Consider the following 19,944-nt stretch of genomic DNA (forward strand, 5'->3'; position numbering starts at 1 on the left):
GACTACAGCTGACCCCGTTAACCAGAGTACAGCTGACCCCGTTAACCAGACTACAGCTGACCCCGTTAACCAGACTACAGCTGACCCCGTTAACCAGACTACAGCTGACCCCTGTTAACCAGACTACAGCTGACCGCGTTAACCAGACTACAGCTGACCCCGTTAACCAGACTACAGCTGACACCGTTAACCAGAGTACAGCTGACCCCGTTAACCAGACTACAGCTGACCCCGTTAACCAGACTACAGCTGACCCCTGTTAACCAGACTACAGCTGACCGCGTTAACCAGACTACAGCTGACCCCGTTAACCAGACTACAGCTGACCCCGTTAACCAGAGTACAGCTGACCCCGTTAACCAGACTACAGCTGACCCCGTTAACCAGACTACAGCTGACCCCGTTAACCAGACTACAGCTGACCCCGTTAACCAGACTACAGCTGACCCCGTTAACCAGACTACAGCTGACCCCGTTAACCAGACTACAGCTGATCCCCGTTAACCAGACTACAGCTGACCCCGTTAACCAGACTACAGCTGACCCCGTTAACCAGACTACAGCTGACCCGTTAACCAGACCACTGAGACTACAGCTGACCCCGTTAACCAGACTACAGCTGACCCCGTTAACCAGACGACTGAGGCTACAGCTGACCCGTTAACCAGACCACAGCTGACCACGTTAACCAGACTACAGCTGACCCCGTTAACCAGACGACTGAGACTACAGCTGACCCCGTTAACCAGACCACAGCCAACCCCGTTAACCAGACTACAGCTGACCCCGTTAACCAGACCACAGCTGACCCCGTTAAACAGACTACAGCTGACCCCGTTAACCAGACTACAGCTGACCCCGTTAACCAGACCACAGCTGACCCCGTTAACCAGACTACAGCTGACCCCGTTAACCAGACTACAGCTGACCCCGTTAACCAGACTACAGCTGACCCCGTTAACCAGACTACAGCTGACCCCGTTAACCAGACTACAGCTGATCCCCGTTAACCAGACTACAGCTGACCCCGTTAACCAGACTACAGCTGACCCCGTTAACCAGACTACAGCTGACCCGTTAACCAGACCACTGAGACTACAGCTGACCCCGTTAACCAGACTACAGCTGACCCCGTTAACCAGACTACAGCTGACCCCGTTAACCAGACCACTGAGACTACAGCTGACCCCCTCTGTTCACTGTTTTTTATTTTCCTCAGAGGGCGACGGCGAGAAGCCATTTTCATCTCTAGCCGAGGAAGAGGACGGTGAAGCTAGCGGTCTGCGCGAGGAAGAGGACGGTGAAGCTAGCGGTCTGCGCGAGGAAGAGGACGGTGAAGCTAGCGGTCTGCGTGAGGAAGAGGACGGTGAAGCCAGCGGTCTGCGCGAGGAAGAGGACGGTGAAGCTAGCGGTCTGCGCGAGGAAGAGGACGGTGAAGCCAGCGCTCTGCGCGAGGAAGAGGACGGCAGCGGCGGCGTGTGTGACGTGTCGTTCGTCAGTCGTCCGTGGCGTATCGTGGACGGCAGTCTGAACAGGCCGGTGTGTAAAGGCATGCTGGACGCTGTCCTCTACCACGTCATGACCCGGCCCGGTTTACCAGAACACGTCTTACTGGAACACTACAGAGGGGTCTTGCAGCCAGTGGTGGTACTGGACCTCGTGCAGGTAGGAACGACAACCACACCAGGGCCGTGCACAGACCTTTGGTGGGGCAGCTGCTAAACATATATATATATAAATACTATACCGTCATTCCATTCAACAGCGTTCCCAAAAATTAAACCTCATTCCATTCAACAGCATTCCCAAAAATTAAACCTCATTCCATTCAACAGTATTCCCAAAAATTAAACCTCATTCCATTCAACAGCATTCCCAAAAATTAAACCTCATTCCATTCAACAGTATTCCCAAAAATTAAACCGTCATTCCATTCAACAGCATTCCCAAAAATTAAACTGTCATTCCATTCAACAGTATTCCCAAAAATTAAACCTCATTCCATTCAACAGTATTCCCAAAAATTAAACCTCATTCCATTCAACAGTATTCCCAAAAATTAAACCTCATTCCATTCAACAGTATTCCCAAAAATTAAACCTCATTCCATTCAACAGCATTCCCAAAAATTAAACTGTCATTCCATTCAACAGTATTCCCAAAAATTAAACCTCATTCCATTCAACAGCATTCCCAAAAATTAAACCGTCATTCCATTCAACAGCGTTCCCCAAAATTAAACCTCATTCCATTCAACAGCATTCCCAAAAATTAAACCTCATTCCATTCAACAGCATTCCCAAAAATTAAACTGTCATTCCATTCAACAGCATTCCCAAAAATTAAACCTCATTCCATTCAACAGCGTTCCCCAAAATTAAACCTCATTCCATTCAACAGCGTTCCCCAAAATTAAACCTCATTCCATTCAACAGCGTTCCCCAAAATTAAACCTCATTCCATTCAACAGCGTTCCCCAAAATTAAACCTCATTCCATTCAACAGCGTTCCCAAAAATTAACCTCATTCCATTCAACAGCGTTCCCCAAAATTAAACCTCATTCCATTCAACAGCGTTCCCCAAAATTAAACCTCATTCCATTCAACAGCGTTCCCCAAAATTAAACCTCATTCCATTCAACAGCGTTCCCAAAAATTAAACCTCATTCCATTCAACAGCGTTCCCAAAAATTAAACCTCATTCCATTCAACAGCGTTCCCCAAAATTAAACCTCATTCCATTCAACAGCGTTCCCCAAAATTAAACCTCATTCCATTCAACAGCGTTCCCCAAAATTAAATCTCATTCCATTCAACAGCGTTCCCCAAAATTAAACCTCATTCCATTTCTACTGCTTCTATAGCCAAATTCACAATTTTTTGCTTTTTTTAATGTAGCCATTTTCTTGTGATGTAGGCTAGATCAGCTGATCATCGGGGATGTAGGCTAGATCAGCTGATCATCGGGGATGTAGGCTAGATCAGCTGATCATCGGGGATGTAGGCTAGATCAGCTGATCATCGGGGATGTAGGCTAGATCAGAGGGGATGTAGGCTAGATCAGCTGATCATCGGGGATGTAGGCTAGATCAGAGGGGATGTAGGCTAGATCAGCTGATCATCGGGGATGTAGGCTAGATCAGCTGATCATCGGGATGTAGGCTAGATCAGCGGGGATGTAGACTAGATCAGCTGATCATCGGGGATGTAGGCTAGATCAGAGGGGATGTAGGCTAGATCAGCTGATCATCGGGGATGTAGGCTAGATCAGCTGATCATCGGGATGTAGGCTAGATCAGCGGGGATGTAGACTAGATCAGCGGGGATGTAGACTAGATCAGCTGATCATCGGGGATGTAGACTAGATCAGCTGATCATCGGGGATGTAGGCTAGATCATCGGGGATGTAGGCTAGATCAGCTGATCATTGACTTCAAGGTTGAGTTCATTAGAAAATAGTTATTGTTTGAATGGCAATTGAATGCTCCTCTCCCTGTCCCTCCTCTCCTGCTCCTCTCCCCCCTCTCCTGCTCCTCTCCCCGTCCCTCCTCTGCTCCTCTCCCCGTCCCTCCTCTGCTCCTCTCCCCGTCCCTCCTCTGCTCCTCTCCCCCCTCTCCTGCTCCTCTCCCCGTCCCTCCTCTGCTCCTCTCCCTGTCCCTCCTCTCCTGCTCCTCTCCCCCCTCTCCTGCTCCTCTCCCCGTCCCTCTTCTGCTCCTCTCCCATGTCCCTCCTATGCTCCTCTCCCCATCCCTCCTCTGCTCCTCTCCCCGTCCCTCCTCTGCTCCTCTCCCCGTCCCTCCTCTGCTCCTCTCCCCGTCCCTCCTCTGCTCCTCTCCCCGTCCCTCCTCTGCTCCTCCTCTCTCCTCTCCTCTCCCCGTCCCTCCTCTGCTCCTCCTCTCTCCTCCCCTCAGGCCCTCGTTGAGTTGGGCTGTATCAAGAAGAAGTACGTGTCCAGACGTCCCAAACCCTCCCTCTTCTCCCGCCCAGCCGCCGTCCTCATGGTGGGGGAGGAGAGAGAGGGAGAGACGGGGGTGAGGCTGGAGGAGACCGGGGTAAGACCGGCTGAGACGACCACTGTGTTCTATGAGCCGACCATCGACTGCTGTCTGCGTCTAGGACAGGTTTTACCCCATGAAAACAACTGGAACCAGTGGGTCCAGTTCGCACAACATGAGAACAAACAGTAAGGACTGGAGTTAAAACTGATCTGCGTGCTAATAAAAGAGTTTCTATTGTGAAAAATGAAAGTTAGTCCCTGTCCGTTTCGTTCCCTATGATTCTGTTTGATTCCATTGAGTTGTCAGTGGATACACACCAGGACTGCTAGGGGACGGGAGTTTTACTTGATCACGATTAATAGGCCCAGGAGTTAAAACAACAAGTTTCTTCACAGTGGTTAACCCAAAGGTCTTTCGTCCTGACTCTCTTACCGGACAGCAAGATTAGATTTTAGCTAAAAAAAAAAATTTGTTTCAGTTGTAGTGACACAGAGCTCTGGGAATTAGTTTCAGTTGTAGTGACACAGAGCTCTGGGAATTAGTTTCAGTTGTAGTGACACAGAGCTCTGGGAATTAGTTTCAGTTGTAGTGACACAGAGCTCTGGGAATTAGTTTCAGTTGTAGTAACACAGAGCTCTGGGAATTAGTTTCAGTTGTAGTGACACAGAGCTCTGGGAATTAGTTTCAGTTGTAGTGACACAGAGCTCTGGGAATTAGTTTCAGTTGTAGTGACACAGAGCTCTGGGAATTAGTTTCAGTTGTAGTGACACAGAGCTCTGGGAATTAGTTTCAGTTGTAGTGACACAGAGCTCTGGGAATTAGTTTCAGTTGTAGTAACACAGAGCTCTGGGAATTAGTTTCAGTTGTAGTGACACAGAGCTCTGGGAATTAGTTTCAGTTGTAGTGACACAGAGCTCTGGGAATTAGTTTCAGTTGTAGTGACACAGAGCTCTGGGAATTAGTTTCAGTTGTAGTGACACAGAGCTCTGGGAATTAGTTTCACATCTTAGATGTCCTTTCATTGGGGAAAACCTGTAATGATTTCATTTCAGTTTCGTTATTGTTTTCTTGAAAATGTGATTTAATAAAAATTCTAATCGTGAAATGAGACTCGCGATGCTTTTAAAAAAATCTGAGATGAAACAAGTTATTTAGTTTATTTTTTAAAGAGACAACAGAACACGTTTTATGGTTTGTCGACATGGACACCTGTAAAATCACAGAATTGTTCAATACAGTTGAACTTCATCGTGGTTTTCAGTTTATTCAGCATGAAAAGTATATTCCTCTCCAAGCTTCCCTCGACGGCTAAACAATCATTTGTTTAATTAATTGATTAATCGTTATTAATAATAATTAGTAAAACATATAAATAATTATTCTTCCAAAGACAAGTTGAATCAGTAGAACAAATAACGCACCAGAATGTAATTTACAGGTTCAGTAACGCCCTGTTACTGGTTCAGTAACGCCCTGTTACTGGTTCAGTAACGCCCTGTTACTGGTTCAGTAACGCCCTGTTACTGGTTCAGTAACGCCCTGTTACTGGTTCAGTAACGCCCTGTTACTGGTTCAGTAACGCCCTGTTACTGGTTCATTAACGCCCTGTTACTGGTTCAATAACGCCCTGTTACTGGTTCAGTAACGCCCTGTTGCTGGTTCAGTAACGCCCTGTTACTGGTTCAGTAACGCCCTGTTACTGGTTCAGTAACGCCCTGTTACTGGTTCAGTAACGCCCTGTTGCTGGTTCAGTAACGCCCTGTTACTGGTTCAGTAACGCCCTGTTACTGGTTCAATAACGCCCTGTTACTGGTTCATTAACGCCCTGTTACTGGTTCAATAACGCCCTGTTACTGGTTCATTAACGCCCTGTTACTGGTTCATTAACGCCCTGTTACTGGTTCATTAACGCCCTGTTACTGGTTCATTAACGCCCTGTTACTGGTTCAGTAACGCCCTGTTACTGGTTCATTAACGCCCTGTTACTGGTTCAATAACGCCCTGTTACTGGTTCATTAACGCCCTGTTACTGGTTCAATAACGCCCTGTTACTGGTTCATTAACGCCCTGTTACTGGTTCATTAACGCCCTGTTACTGGTTCATTAACGCCCTGTTACTGGTTCATTAACGCCCTGTTACTGGTTCAGTAACGCCCTGTTGCTGGTTCATTAACGCCCTGTTACTGGTTCATTAACGCCCTGTTACTGGTTCATTAACGCCCTGTTGCTGGTTCATTAACGCCCTGTTACTGGTTCATTAACGCCCTGTTACTGGTTCAGTAACGCCCTGTTACTGGTTCATTAACGCCCTGTTACTGGTTCATTAACACCCTGTTACTGGTTCAGTAGCGCCCTGTTGCTGGTTCAATAACGCCCTGTTACTGGTTCAGTAACGCCCTGTTGCTGGTTCAATAACGCCCTGTTACTGGTTCAGTAACGCCCTGTTGCTGGTTCAATAACGCCCTGTTACTGGTTCAATAACGCCCTGTTACTGGTTCATTAACGCCCTGTTACTGGTTCAATAACGCCCTGTTACTGGTTCATTAACGCCCTGTTACTGGTTCATTAACGCCCTGTTACTGGTTCATTAACGCCCTGTTACTGGTTCATTAACGCCCTGTTACTGGTTCAGTAACGCCCTGTTGCTGGTTCATTAACGCCCTGTTACTGGTTCATTAACGCCCTGTTACTGGTTCATTAACGCCCTGTTACTGGTTCAGTAACGCCCTGTTACTGGTTCAATAACGCCCTGTTACTGGTTCATTAACGCCCTGTTACTGGTTCAATAACGCCCTGTTACTGGTTCATTAACGCCCTGTTACTGGTTCATTAACGCCCTGTTACTGGTTCATTAACGCCCTGTTACTGGTTCATTAACGCCCTGTTACTGGTTCAGTAACGCCCTGTTACTGGTTCATTAACGCCCTGTTACTGGTTCAATAACGCCCTGTTACTGGTTCATTAACGCCCTGTTACTGGTTCAATAACGCCCTGTTACTGGTTCATTAACGCCCTGTTACTGGTTCATTAACGCCCTGTTACTGGTTCATTAACGCCCTGTTACTGGTTCATTAACGCCCTGTTACTGGTTCAGTAACGCCCTGTTGCTGGTTCATTAACGCCCTGTTACTGGTTCATTAACGCCCTGTTACTGGTTCATTAACGCCCTGTTGCTGGTTCATTAACGCCCTGTTACTGGTTCATTAACGCCCTGTTACTGGTTCAGTAACGCCCTGTTACTGGTTCATTAACGCCCTGTTACTGGTTCATTAACACCCTGTTACTGGTTCAGTAACGCCCTGTTGCTGGTTCAATAACGCCCTGTTACTGGTTCAGTAACGCCCTGTTGCTGGTTCAATAACGCCCTGTTACTGGTTCAGTAACGCCCTGTTGCTGGTTCAATAACGCCCTGTTACTGGTTCAATAACGCCCTGTTACTGGTTCATTAACGCCCTGTTACTGGTTCAATAACGCCCTGTTACTGGTTCATTAACGCCCTGTTACTGGTTCATTAACGCCCTGTTACTGGTTCATTAACGCCCTGTTACTGGTTCATTAACGCCCTGTTACTGGTTCAGTAACGCCCTGTTGCTGGTTCATTAACGCCCTGTTACTGGTTCATTAACGCCCTGTTACTGGTTCATTAACGCCCTGTTGCTGGTTCATTAACGCCCTGTTACTGGTTCATTAACGCCCTGTTACTGGTTCAGTAACGCCCTGTTACTGGTTCATTAACGCCCTGTTACTGGTTCATTAACGCCCTGTTACTGGTTCAGTAACGCCCTGTTGCTGGTTCAATAACGCCCTGTTACTGGTTCAATAACGCCCTGTTACTGGTTCAATAACGCCCTGTTACTGGTTCAATAACGCCCTGTTACTGGTTCAATAACGCCCTGTTACTGGTTCATTAACGCCCTGTTACTGGTTCAATAACGCCCTGTTACTGGTTCATTAACGCCCTGTTACTGGTTCAATAACGCCCTGTTACTGGTTCAATAACGCCCTGTTACTGGTTCAGTAACGCCCTGTTACTGGTTCAGTAACGCCCTGTTACTGGTTCAGTAACGCCCTGTTACTGGTTCAGTAACGCCCTGTTACTGGTTCAGTAACGCCCTGTTACTGGTTCATTAACGCCCTGTTACTGGTTCAATAACGCCCTGTTACTGGTTCAGTAACGCCCTGTTGCTGGTTCAGTAACGCCCTGTTACTGGTTCAGTAACGCCCTGTTACTGGTTCAGTAACGCCCTGTTACTGGTTCAGTAACGCCCTGTTGCTGGTTCAGTAACGCCCTGTTACTGGTTCAGTAACGCCCTGTTACTGGTTCAATAACGCCCTGTTACTGGTTCATTAACGCCCTGTTACTGGTTCAATAACGCCCTGTTACTGGTTCATTAACGCCCTGTTACTGGTTTATTAACGCCCTGTTACTGGTTCATTAACGCCCTGTTACTGGTTCATTAACGCCCTGTTACTGGTTCATTAACGCCCTGTTACTGGTTCATTAACGCCCTGTTACTGGTTCAGTAACGCCCTGTTACTGGTTCATTAACGCCCTGTTACTGGTTCAATAACGCCCTGTTACTGGTTCATTAACGCCCTGTTACTGGTTCAATAACGCCCTGTTACTGGTTCATTAACGCCCTGTTACTGGTTCATTAACGCCCTGTTACTGGTTCATTAACGCCCTGTTACTGGTTCATTAACGCCCTGTTGCTGGTTCATTAACGCCCTGTTACTGGTTCATTAACGCCCTGTTACTGGTTCAGTAACGCCCTGTTACTGGTTCATTAACGCCCTGTTACTGGTTCATTAACACCCTGTTACTGGTTCAGTAACGCCCTGTTGCTGGTTCAATAACGCCCTGTTACTGGTTCAGTAACGCCCTGTTGCTGGTTCAATAACGCCCTGTTACTGGTTCAGTAACGCCCTGTTGCTGGTTCAATAACGCCCTGTTACTGGTTCAATAACGCCCTGTTACTGGTTCATTAACGCCCTGTTACTGGTTCAATAACGCCCTGTTACTGGTTCATTAACGCCCTGTTACTGGTTCATTAACGCCCTGTTACTGGTTCATTAACGCCCTGTTACTGGTTCATTAACGCCCTGTTACTGGTTCAGTAACGCCCTGTTGCTGGTTCATTAACGCCCTGTTACTGGTTCATTAACGCCCTGTTACTGGTTCATTAACGCCCTGTTGCTGGTTCATTAACGCCCTGTTACTGGTTCATTAACGCCCTGTTACTGGTTCAGTAACGCCCTGTTACTGGTTCATTAACGCCCTGTTACTGGTTCATTAACACCCTGTTACTGGTTCAGTAACGCCCTGTTGCTGGTTCAATAACGCCCTGTTACTGGTTCAATAACGCCCTGTTACTGGTTCAATAACGCCCTGTTACTGGTTCAATAACGCCCTGTTACTGGTTCAATAACGCCCTGTTACTGGTTCATTAACGCCCTGTTACTGGTTCAATAACGCCCTGTTACTGGTTCATTAACGCCCTGTTACTGGTTCAATAACGCCCTGTTACTGGTTCAATAACGCCCTGTTACTGGTTCAGTAACGCCCTGTTACTGGTTCAGTAACGCCCTGTTACTGGTTCAGTAACGCCCTGTTACTGGTTCAGTAACGCCCTGTTACTGGTTCAGTAACGCCCTGTTACTGGTTCATTAACGCCCTGTTACTGGTTCAATAACGCCCTGTTACTGGTTCAGTAACGCCCTGTTGCTGGTTCAGTAACGCCCTGTTACTGGTTCAGTAACGCCCTGTTACTGGTTCAGTAACGCCCTGTTACTGGTTCAGTAACGCCCTGTTGCTGGTTCAGTAACGCCCTGTTACTGGTTCAGTAACGCCCTGTTACTGGTTCAATAACGCCCTGTTACTGGTTCATTAACGCCCTGTTACTGGTTCAATAACGCCCTGTTACTGGTTCATTAACGCCCTGTTACTGGTTCATTAACGCCCTGTTACTGGTTCATTAACGCCCTGTTACTGGTTCATTAACGCCCTGTTACTGGTTCAGTAACGCCCTGTTACTGGTTCATTAACGCCCTGTTACTGGTTCAATAACGCCCTGTTACTGGTTCATTAACGCCCTGTTACTGGTTCAATAACGCCCTGTTACTGGTTCATTAACGCCCTGTTACTGGTTCATTAACGCCCTGTTACTGGTTCATTAACGCCCTGTTACTGGTTCATTAACGCCCTGTTACTGGTTCAGTAACGCCCTGTTGCTGGTTCATTAACGCCCTGTTACTGGTTCATTAACGCCCTGTTACTGGTTCATTAACGCCCTGTTGCTGGTTCATTAACGCCCTGTTACTGGTTCATTAACGCCCTGTTACTGGTTCAGTAACGCCCTGTTACTGGTTCATTAACGCCCTGTTACTGGTTCATTAACACCCTGTTACTGGTTCAGTAACGCCCTGTTGCTGGTTCAATAACGCCCTGTTACTGGTTCAGTAACGCCCTGTTGCTGGTTCAATAACGCCCTGTTACTGGTTCAGTAACGCCCTGTTGCTGGTTCAATAACGCCCTGTTACTGGTTCAATAACGCCCTGTTACTGGTTCAATAACGCCCTGTTACTGGTTCAATAACGCCCTGTTACTGGTTCAGTAACGCCCTGTTACTGGTTCATTAACGCCCTGTTACTGGTTCAATAACGCCCTGTTACTGGTTCAATAACGCCCTGTTACTGGTTCAATAACGCCCTGTTACTGGTTCAATAACGCCCTGTTGCTGGTTCATTAACGCCCTGTTACTGGTTCAGTAACGCCCTGTTACTGGTTCAATAACGCCCTGTTACTGGTTCAATAACGCCCTGTTACTGGTTCAATAACGCCCTGTTACTGGTTCAATAACGCCCTGTTACTGGTTCAATAACGCCCTGTTACTGGTTCAATAACGCCCTGTTACTGGTTCAATAACGCCCTGTTGCTGGTTCATTAACGCCCTGTTACTGGTTCAATAACGCCCTGTTACTGGTTCAATAACGCCCTGTTACTGGTTCAATAACGCCCTGTTACTGGTTCAATAACGCCCTGTTACTGGTTCAATAACGCCCTGTTGCTGGTTCATTAACGCCCTGTTACTGGTTCAATAACGCCCTGTTACTGGTTCAATAACGCCCTGTTACTGGTTCAATAACGCCCTGTTACTGGTTCAATAACGCCCTGTTACTGGTTCAATAACGCCCTGTTACTGGTTCAATAACGCCCTGTTACTGGTTCAATAACGCCCTGTTACTGGTTCATTAACGCCCTGTTACTGGTTCAATAACGCCCTGTTACTGGTTCATTAACGCCCTGTTACTGGTTCAATAACGCCCTGTTACTGGTTCAATAACGCCCTGTTACTGGTTCATTAACGCCCTGTTACTGGTTCAATAACGCCCTGTTACTGGTTCAATAACGCCCTGTTACTGGTTCAATAACGCCCTGTTACTGGTTCAATAACGCCCTGTTACTGGTTCAATAACGCCCTGTTACTGGTTCAATAACGCCCTGTTACTGGTTCATTAACGCCCTGTTACTGGTTCAATAACGCCCTGTTACTGGTTCATTAACGCCCTGTTACTGGTTCAATAACGCCCTGTTACTGGTTCAATAACGCCCTGTTGCTGGTTCAATAACGCCCTGTTGCTGGTTCAATAACGCCCTGTTGCTGGTTCAATAACGCCCTGTTACTGGTTCAATAACGCCCTGTTACTGGTTCAATAACGCCCTGTTGCTGGGTCAATTACGCCCTGTTGCTGGTTCATGGTTCATTAACGCCCTGTTGCTGGTTCATTAACGCCCTGTTACTGGTTCAATAACGCCCTGCCCTGTTGCTGGTTCATTAACGCCCTGTTACTGGTTCAATAACGCCCTGTTACTGGTTCAATAACGCCCTGTTACTGGTTCAATAACGCCCTGTTACTGGTTCAATAACGCCCTGTTACTGGTTCAATAACGCCCTGTTACTGGTTCAATAACGCCCTGTTACTGGTTCAATAACGCCCTGTTACTGGTTCATTAACGCCCTGTTACTGGTTCAATAACGCCCTGTTACTGGTTCATTAACGCCCTGTTACTGGTTCAATAACGCCCTGTTACTGGTTCAATAACGCCCTGTTACTGGTTCATTAACGCCCTGTTACTGGTTCAATAACGCCCTGTTACTGGTTCAATAACGCCCTGTTACTGGTTCAATAACGCCCTGTTACTGGTTCAATAACGCCCTGTTACTGGTTCAATAACGCCCTGTTACTGGTTCAATAACGCCCTGTTACTGGTTCATTAACGCCCTGTTACTGGTTCAATAACGCCCTGTTACTGGTTCATTAACGCCCTGTTACTGGTTCAATAACGCCCTGTTACTGGTTCAATAACGCCCTGTTGCTGGTTCAATAACGCCCTGTTGCTGGTTCAATAACGCCCTGTTGCTGGTTCAATAACGCCCTGTTACTGGTTCAATAACGCCCTGTTACTGGTTCAATAACGCCCTGTTGCTGGGTCAATTACGCCCTGTTGCTGGTTCATTAACGCCCTGTTGCTGGTTCATTAACGCCCTGTTACTGGTTCAATAACGCCCTGTTACTGGTTCAATAACGCCCTGTTGCTGGTTCAATAACGCCCTGTTGCTGGTTCAATAACGCCCTGTTACTGGTTCAATAACGCCCTGTTGCTGGTTCAATAACGCCCTGTTGCTGGTTCATTAACGCCCTGTTGCTGGTTCATGGTTCATTAACGCCCTGTTGCTGGTTCATTAACGCCCTGTTGCTGGTTCATGGTTCATTAACGCCCTGTTGCTGGTTCATTAATGCCCTGTTGCTGGTTCATGGTTCATTAATGCCCTGTTGCTGGTTCATGGTTCATTAACGCCCTGTTGCTGGTTCATTAACGCCCTGTTGCTGGTTCATTAACGCCCTGTTGCTGGTTCATGGTTCATTAACGCCCTGTTGCTGGTTCATTAATGCCCTGTTGCTGGTTCATGGTTCATTAACGCCCTGTTGCTGGTTCATGGTTCATTAACGCCCTGTTGCTGGTTCATTAACGCCCTGTTGCTGGTTCATGGTTCATTAACGCCCTGTTGCTGGTTCATTAATGCCCTGTTGCTGGTTCATGGTTCATTAATGCCCTGTTGCTGGTTCATGGTTCATTAACGCCCTGTTGCTGGTTCATTAACGCCCTGTTGCTGGTTCATTAACGCCCTGTTGCTGGTTCATGGTTCATTAACGCCCTGTTGCTGGTTCATTAATGCCCTGTTGCTGGTTCATGGTTCATTAACGCCCTGTTGCTGGTTCATGGTTCATTAACGCCCTGTTGCTGGTTCATGGTTCATTAACGCCCTGTTGCTGGTTCAGTAACGCCCCGTTGGTGGTTCATTAACGCCCCGATGCTGGTTCATTAACGCCCTGTTGCTGGTTCATGGTTCATTAACGCCCTGTTGCTGGTTCATTAATGCCCTGTTGCTGGTTCATGGTTCAGTAACGCCCCGTTGCTGGTTCAGTAACGCCCCGTTGGTGGTTCAGTAACGCCCCGTTGGTGGTTCATTAACGCCCCGTTGCTGGTTCAGTAACGCCCTGTTGGTGGTTCAGTAACGCCCCGTTGCTGGTTCAGTAACGCCCCGTTGGTGGTTCAGTAACGCCCCGTTGGTGGTTCAGTAACGCCCCGTTGGTGGTTCAGTAACGCCCCGTTGGTGGTTCAGTAACGCCCCGTTGCTGGTTTATGGTTCAGTAACGCCCCGTTGGTGGTTCAGTAACGCCCCGTTGCTGGTTCAGTAACGCCCTGTTGGTGGTTCAGTAACGCCCCGTTGCTGGTTCAGTAACGCCCCGTTGGTGGTTCATTAACGCCCCGATGCTGGTTCATGGTTCATTAACGCCCTGTTGCTGGTTCATTAACGCCCTGTTGCTGGTTCATGGTTCATTAACGCCCTGTTGCTGGTTCATTAATGCCCTGTTGCTGGTTCATGGTTCATTAATGCCCTGTTGCTGGTTCATGGTTCATTAACGCCCTGTTGCTGGTTCATTAACGCCCTGTTGCTGGTTCATTAACGCCCTGTTGCTGGTTCATGGTTCATTAACGCCCTGTTGCTGGTTCATTAATGCCCTGTTGCTGGTTCATGGTTCATTAACGCCCTGTTGCTGGTTCATGGTTCATTAACGCCCTGTTGCTGGTTCATTAATGCCCTGTTGCTGGTTCATTAACGCCCTGTTGCTGGTTCATGGTTCATTAACGCCCTGTTGCTGGTTCATTAATGCCCTGTTGCTGGTTCATTAATGCCCTGTTGCTGGTTCAGTAACGCCCTGTTGCTGGTTCATGGTTCATTAACGCCCTGTTGCTGGTTTATTAATGCCCTGTTGCTGGTTCATTAACGCCCTGTTGCTGGTTCATGGTTCATTAACGCCCTGTTGCTGGTTCATGGTTCATTAACGCCCTGTTGCTGGTTCATTAATGCCCTGTTGCTGGTTCATTAACGCCCTGTTGCTGGTTCATGGTTCATTAACGCCCTGTTGCTGGTTCATTAATGCCCTGTTGCTGGTTCATTAATGCCCTGTTGCTGGTTCAGTAACGCCCTGTTGCTGGTTCATGGTTCATTAACGCCCTGTTGCTGGTTCATTAATGCCCTGTTGCTGGTTCATTAATGCCCTGTTGCTGGTTCAGTAACGCCCCGTTGGTGGTTCAGTAACGCCCCGTTGGTGGTTCAGTAACGCCCTGTTGCTTGTGTGTGTTCTGTAGCCAGCTACGTAGCTGAAGGTGTTTGTTCTGTAGCCAGCTACGTAGCTGAAGGTGTTTGTTCTGTAGCCAGCTACGTAGCTGAAGGTGTGTGTTCTGTAGCCAGCTACGTAGCTGAAGGTGTGTGTTCTGTAGCCAGCTACGTAGCTGAAGGTGTGTGTTCTGTAGCCAGCTACGTAGCTGAAGGTGTGTGTTCTGTAGCCAGCTACGTAGCTGAAGGTGTGTGTTCTGTAGCCAGCTACGTAGCTGAAGGTGTGTGTTCTGTAGCCAGCTACGTAGCTGAAGGTGTGTGTTCTGTAGCCAGCTACGTAGCTGAAGGTGTGGGTTCTGTAGCCAGCTACGTAGCTGAAGGTGTGTGTTCTGTAGCCAGCTACGTAGCTGAAGATGTGTGTTCTGTAGCCAGCTACGTAGCTTAAGGTGTGTGTTCTGTAGCCAGCTACGTAGCTGAAGGTGTGTGTTCTGTAGCCAGCTACGTAGCTGAAGGTGTGTGTTCTGTAGCCAGCTACGTAGCTGAAGGTGTGTGTTCTGTAGCCAGCTACGTAGCTGAAGGTGTGTGTTCTGTAGCCGGCTACGTAGCTGAAGGTGTGTGTTCTGTAGCCGGCTACGTAGCTGAAGGTGTGTGTTCTGTAGCCAGCTACGTAGCTTAAGGTGTGTGTGCTGTAGCCAGCTATGTAGCTGAAGGTGTGTGTTCTGTAGCCGGCTACGTAGCTGAATGAGACCGCTCTCCTGTATAGGAGTCCGATGTCGTGGAATTACTCTACCCAATGAGGAGAGACTTTATTTATTCAAAATAATTCTACTTTATTCATCAGTTAATTATTGCAATAACGTAGCTGGTCAGGCGTATGCACTTCTGAGGTGTACGGCCGAGGGCTTAATGAAACCAGGAGTACAACAGCCCTTTATAGTCAAACTACCTCATGCAAGCATATACAAGACACGTGATCTTGGTATGTTTTATGAAGGATGAGACGAGACTGGGGTAAAAGTACCGAATTGGGTTGACTCGCTCTGTAGCAACAGGGGGTTGTTCTAGTAAAACAACAGGAACCTCTAGACGGTCGTTAGAAGGAAAATAGAGCAACGGTTCCTTGAATTGAGTCAAGCAACCCACACACCCACTCACACACACACACACACACACCCACACACACACACACACACACCCTCCCCCCCACACACACACCCACCCCCTCACACACACTCACATACACACACCCACACACACACATACACACACACCCACCCACACATACCCACACACACACACACACACACCCACCCACCCACCCACACACACACCCACCCACCCACCCACCCACACACACACACATACGTACACCTGCAAGAAGCTATATAGCCTTTTAAAAAAAAACTTCACACATTAGAAGTCATATAAACTTTAAAGAGTTGTTCCAAGCATTTAATTGCTTAGAGGTTTTAGCGGTTTGTCCCCTAGGCTCCCCTCACCAATCAGAAACCCTACTACAGCGTTATTAGCATAAACGCAATTCAACAACAAAAAAGGTGTCCCTGTGGGTTCTGATTGGCCAGTGGAACCCAGGGGGCGGGAGCAGGGCGGGGCCGGGGTAGTTCAGGTTAAAGGTTGGGGGTAGAGGTTATCCAGCGAGGGAAAGAGGTCACGCCCTCTGACATCAGCTCTTTCAGGTAGACCTCTATTACCTCCTCCTGATGGTACATGACATCAATCAAAAATATTCATTAATCAATACATCCAGCAATACGTCAATAATGACCAGAGAGTCTTGGTGGTTCCAAACTTATTCCATTTAAGAGTGATGGAGGCCACTGTGTTCTTGGGGACCTTCAATGCTGCAGAAATGTTTTGGTACCCTTCCCCAGATCTGTGCCTCGACACAATCCTGTCTCAAAGGGTCTGAATGGGTCTGAATACTTATGTAAATAAGGTATTTCTGACTTTTTTATTTGTAATAAATTGGCAAACATTTCTAAAAAAAACAGTTTTTGCTTTGTCATTATGGGGTATTGTGATGTCATTATGGGGTATTGTGATGTCATTATGGGGTATTGTGTGCAGATTGAGGAAAATAATTAATGTAATCAATTTTAGAATGAGGCTGTAATGTAACAAAATGTGGAAAATGTCAAGAGGTCTGAATACTTCCTGAATGCACCATCACCCCACTGCCACCACGGGGCACTCTGTTCACAACGTTGTCACTATCGGTGACACACTTGGTCAGTCTCTGTTGTGAGTTCTTACTGCTCTACTGTGTCAGAGGGAGGCAGCAGTCGTATTATTGAGGAGTAATATGGAGTAGTAACATGCAGTAGTAATATGTAATATAGAGTAGTAATATAGAGTAGTAATATGTAATATGGAGTAGTAATATGGAGTAGTAATATGTAATATAGAGTAGTAATATGGAGTAGTAATATGGAGTAGTAATATAGAGTAGTAATATAGAGTAGTAATATGGAGTAGTAATATAGAGTAGTAATATAGAGTAGTAATATAGAGTAGTAATATAGAGTAGTAATATGGAGTAGTAATATGTAATATAGAGTAGTAATATAGAGTAGTAATATGGAGTAGTAATATGGAGTAGTAATATGTAATATGGAGTAGTAATATGGAGTAGTAATATGGAGTAGTAATATGGAGTAGTAATATGGAGTAGTAATATGGAGTAGTAATATGGAGTAGTAATATGGAGTCGTAATATAGAGTAGTAATATGGAGTAGTAATATGTAATATAGAGTAGTAATATAGAGATGTAATATAGAGTAGTAATATAGAGTAGTAATATGGAGTAGTAATATAGAGTAGTAATATGGAGTAGTAATATGGAGTAGTAATATGGAGTAGTAATATGTAATATAGAGTAGTAATATGGAGTAGTAATATGGAGTAGTAATATGGAGTAGTAATATGTAATATAGAGTAGTAATATAGAGTAGTAATATGGAGTAGTAATATGGAGTAGTAATATGTAATATAGAGTAGTAATATAGAGTAGTAATATGGAGTAGTAATATAGAGTAGTAATATGGAGTAGTAATATGGAGTAGTAATATGGAGTAGTAATATGTAATATAGAGTAGTAATATAGAGTAGTAATATGGAGTAGTAATATGGAGTAGTAATATGTAATATAGAGTAGTAATATAGAGTAGTAATATAGAGTAGTAATATAGAGTAGTAATATAGAGTAGTAATATGGAGTAGTAATATGGAGTAGTAATATGGAGTAGTAATATGTAATATAGAGTAGTAATATGGAGTAGTAATATGGAGTAGTAATATGTAATATGGAGTAGTAATATGGAGTAGTAATATGTAATATAGAGTAGTAATATGGAGTAGTAATATGGAGTAGTAATATGTAATATAGAGTAGTAATATAGAGTAGTAATATGGAGTAGTAATATGGAGTAGTAATATGTAATATAGAGTAGTAATATAGAGTAGTAATATGGAGTAGTAATATGGAGTAGTAATATGGAGTAGTAATATAGAGTAGTAATATGGAGTAGTAATATGTAATATAGAGTAGTAATATAGAGTAGTAATATGGAGTAGTAATATAGAGTAGTAATATGGAGTAGTAATATGGAGTAGTAATATAGAGTAGTAATATGGAGTAGTAATATAGAGTAGTAATATGTAATATAGAGTAGTAATATGGAGTAGTAATATGTAATATAGAGTAGTAATATAGAGTAGTAATATAGAGTAGTAATATGGAGTAGTAATATGGAGTAGTAATATGGAGTAGTAATATAGAGTAGTAATATGGAGTAGTAATATGGAGTAGTAATATGTAATATAGAGTAGTAATATAGAGTAGTAATATAGAGTAGTAATATGGAGTAGTAATATGGAGTAGTAATATGTAATATAGAGTAGTAATATAGAGTAGTAATATAGAGTAGTAATATGGAGTAGTAATATGGAGTAGTAATATGTAATATAGAGTAGTAATATAGAGTAGTAATATGGAGTAGTAATATAGAGTAGTAATATAGAGTAGTAATATAGAGTAGTAATATGGAGTAGTAATATGGAGTAGTAATATGGAGTAGTAATATGGAGTAGTAATATGGAGTAGTAATATGTAATATAGAGTAGTAATATAGAGTAGTAATATAGAGTAGTAATATGGAGTAGTAATATGTAATATAGAGTAGTAATATGGAGTAGTAATATAGAGTAGTAATATGGAGTAGTAATATGGAGTAGTAATATGTAATATAGAGTAGTAATATAGAGTAGTAATATAGAGTAGTAATATGGAGTAGTAATATGTAATAGTAATATGGAGTAGTAATATGGAGTAGTAATATAGAGTAGTAATATGGAGTAGTAATATGGAGTAGTAATATGTAATATAGAGTAGTAATATAGAGTAGTAATATAGAGTAGTAATATGGAGTAGTAATATGTAATATAGAGTAGTAATATGGAGTAGTAATATAGAGTAGTAATATGGAGTAGTAATATAGAGTAGTAATATGGAGTAGTAATATAGAGTAGTAATATAGAGTAGTAATATGGAGTAGTAATATGGAGTAGTAATATGGAGTAGTAATATAGAGTAGTAATATGGAGTAGTAATATGGAGTAGTAATATAGAGTAGTAATATGGAATAGTAATATAGAGTAGTAATATAGAGTAGTAATATAGAGTAGTAATATAGAGTAGTAATATGGAGTAGTAATATAGAGTAGTAATATGGAGTAGGAATATGGAGTAGTAATATGGAGTAGTAACATGGAGTAGTAATATGTAATATAGAGTAGTAATATGGAGTAGTAATATAGAGTAGTAATATAGAGTAGTAATATAGAGTAGTAATATGGAGTAGTAATATGGAGTAGTAATATGGAGTAGTAATATGGAGTAGTAATATGTAATATAGAGTAGTAATATGGAGTAGTAATATGGAGTAGTAATATGGAGTAGTAATATGGAGTAGTAATATGGAGTAGTAATATGGAGTAGTAATATGTAATATAGAGTAGTAATATAGAGTAGTAATATAGAGTAGTAATATGGAGTAGTAATATGTAATATAGAGTAGTAATATGGAGTAGTAATATAGAGTAGTAATATGGAGTAGTAATATGGAGTAGTAATATAGAGTAGTAATATAGAGTAGTAATATAGAGTAGTAATATGGAGTAGTAATATGTAATATAGAGTAGTAATATGGAGTAGTAATATAGAGTAGTAATATGGAGTAGT

The 19,944-nt window shown here is 44.4% G+C and overlaps 1 protein-coding gene across 9 annotated transcripts in view; it reads left to right on the forward strand.

Moving 5' to 3' along the window:
• The window catches only part of gtf3c1 (general transcription factor IIIC subunit 1), a 92,265-nt gene extending 87,162 nt beyond the window's left edge, over positions 1–5,103 (forward strand). For all 9 annotated transcript variants that reach the window (XM_090194988.1, XM_090194984.1, XM_090194986.1 and 6 more), the window contains 2 exons: positions 1,220–1,665; positions 3,912–5,103. In XM_090194988.1, coding sequence (XP_090051114.1) covers positions 1,220–1,665; positions 3,912–4,187 — 722 coding nt within the window. In that variant the 3' untranslated portion in view covers positions 4,188–5,103. The remainder of the gene's footprint in view (positions 1–1,219; positions 1,666–3,911) is intronic.
• The last annotated feature ends 14,841 nt before the right edge of the window (positions 5,104–19,944 follow it).

This window comes from Oncorhynchus mykiss, chromosome 13 (genome assembly GCF_057628025.1).
Source record: "Oncorhynchus mykiss isolate SJ-2025 chromosome 13, ASM5762802v1, whole genome shotgun sequence".
Classification (NCBI taxonomy): Eukaryota; Metazoa; Chordata; class Actinopteri; order Salmoniformes; family Salmonidae; genus Oncorhynchus; species Oncorhynchus mykiss.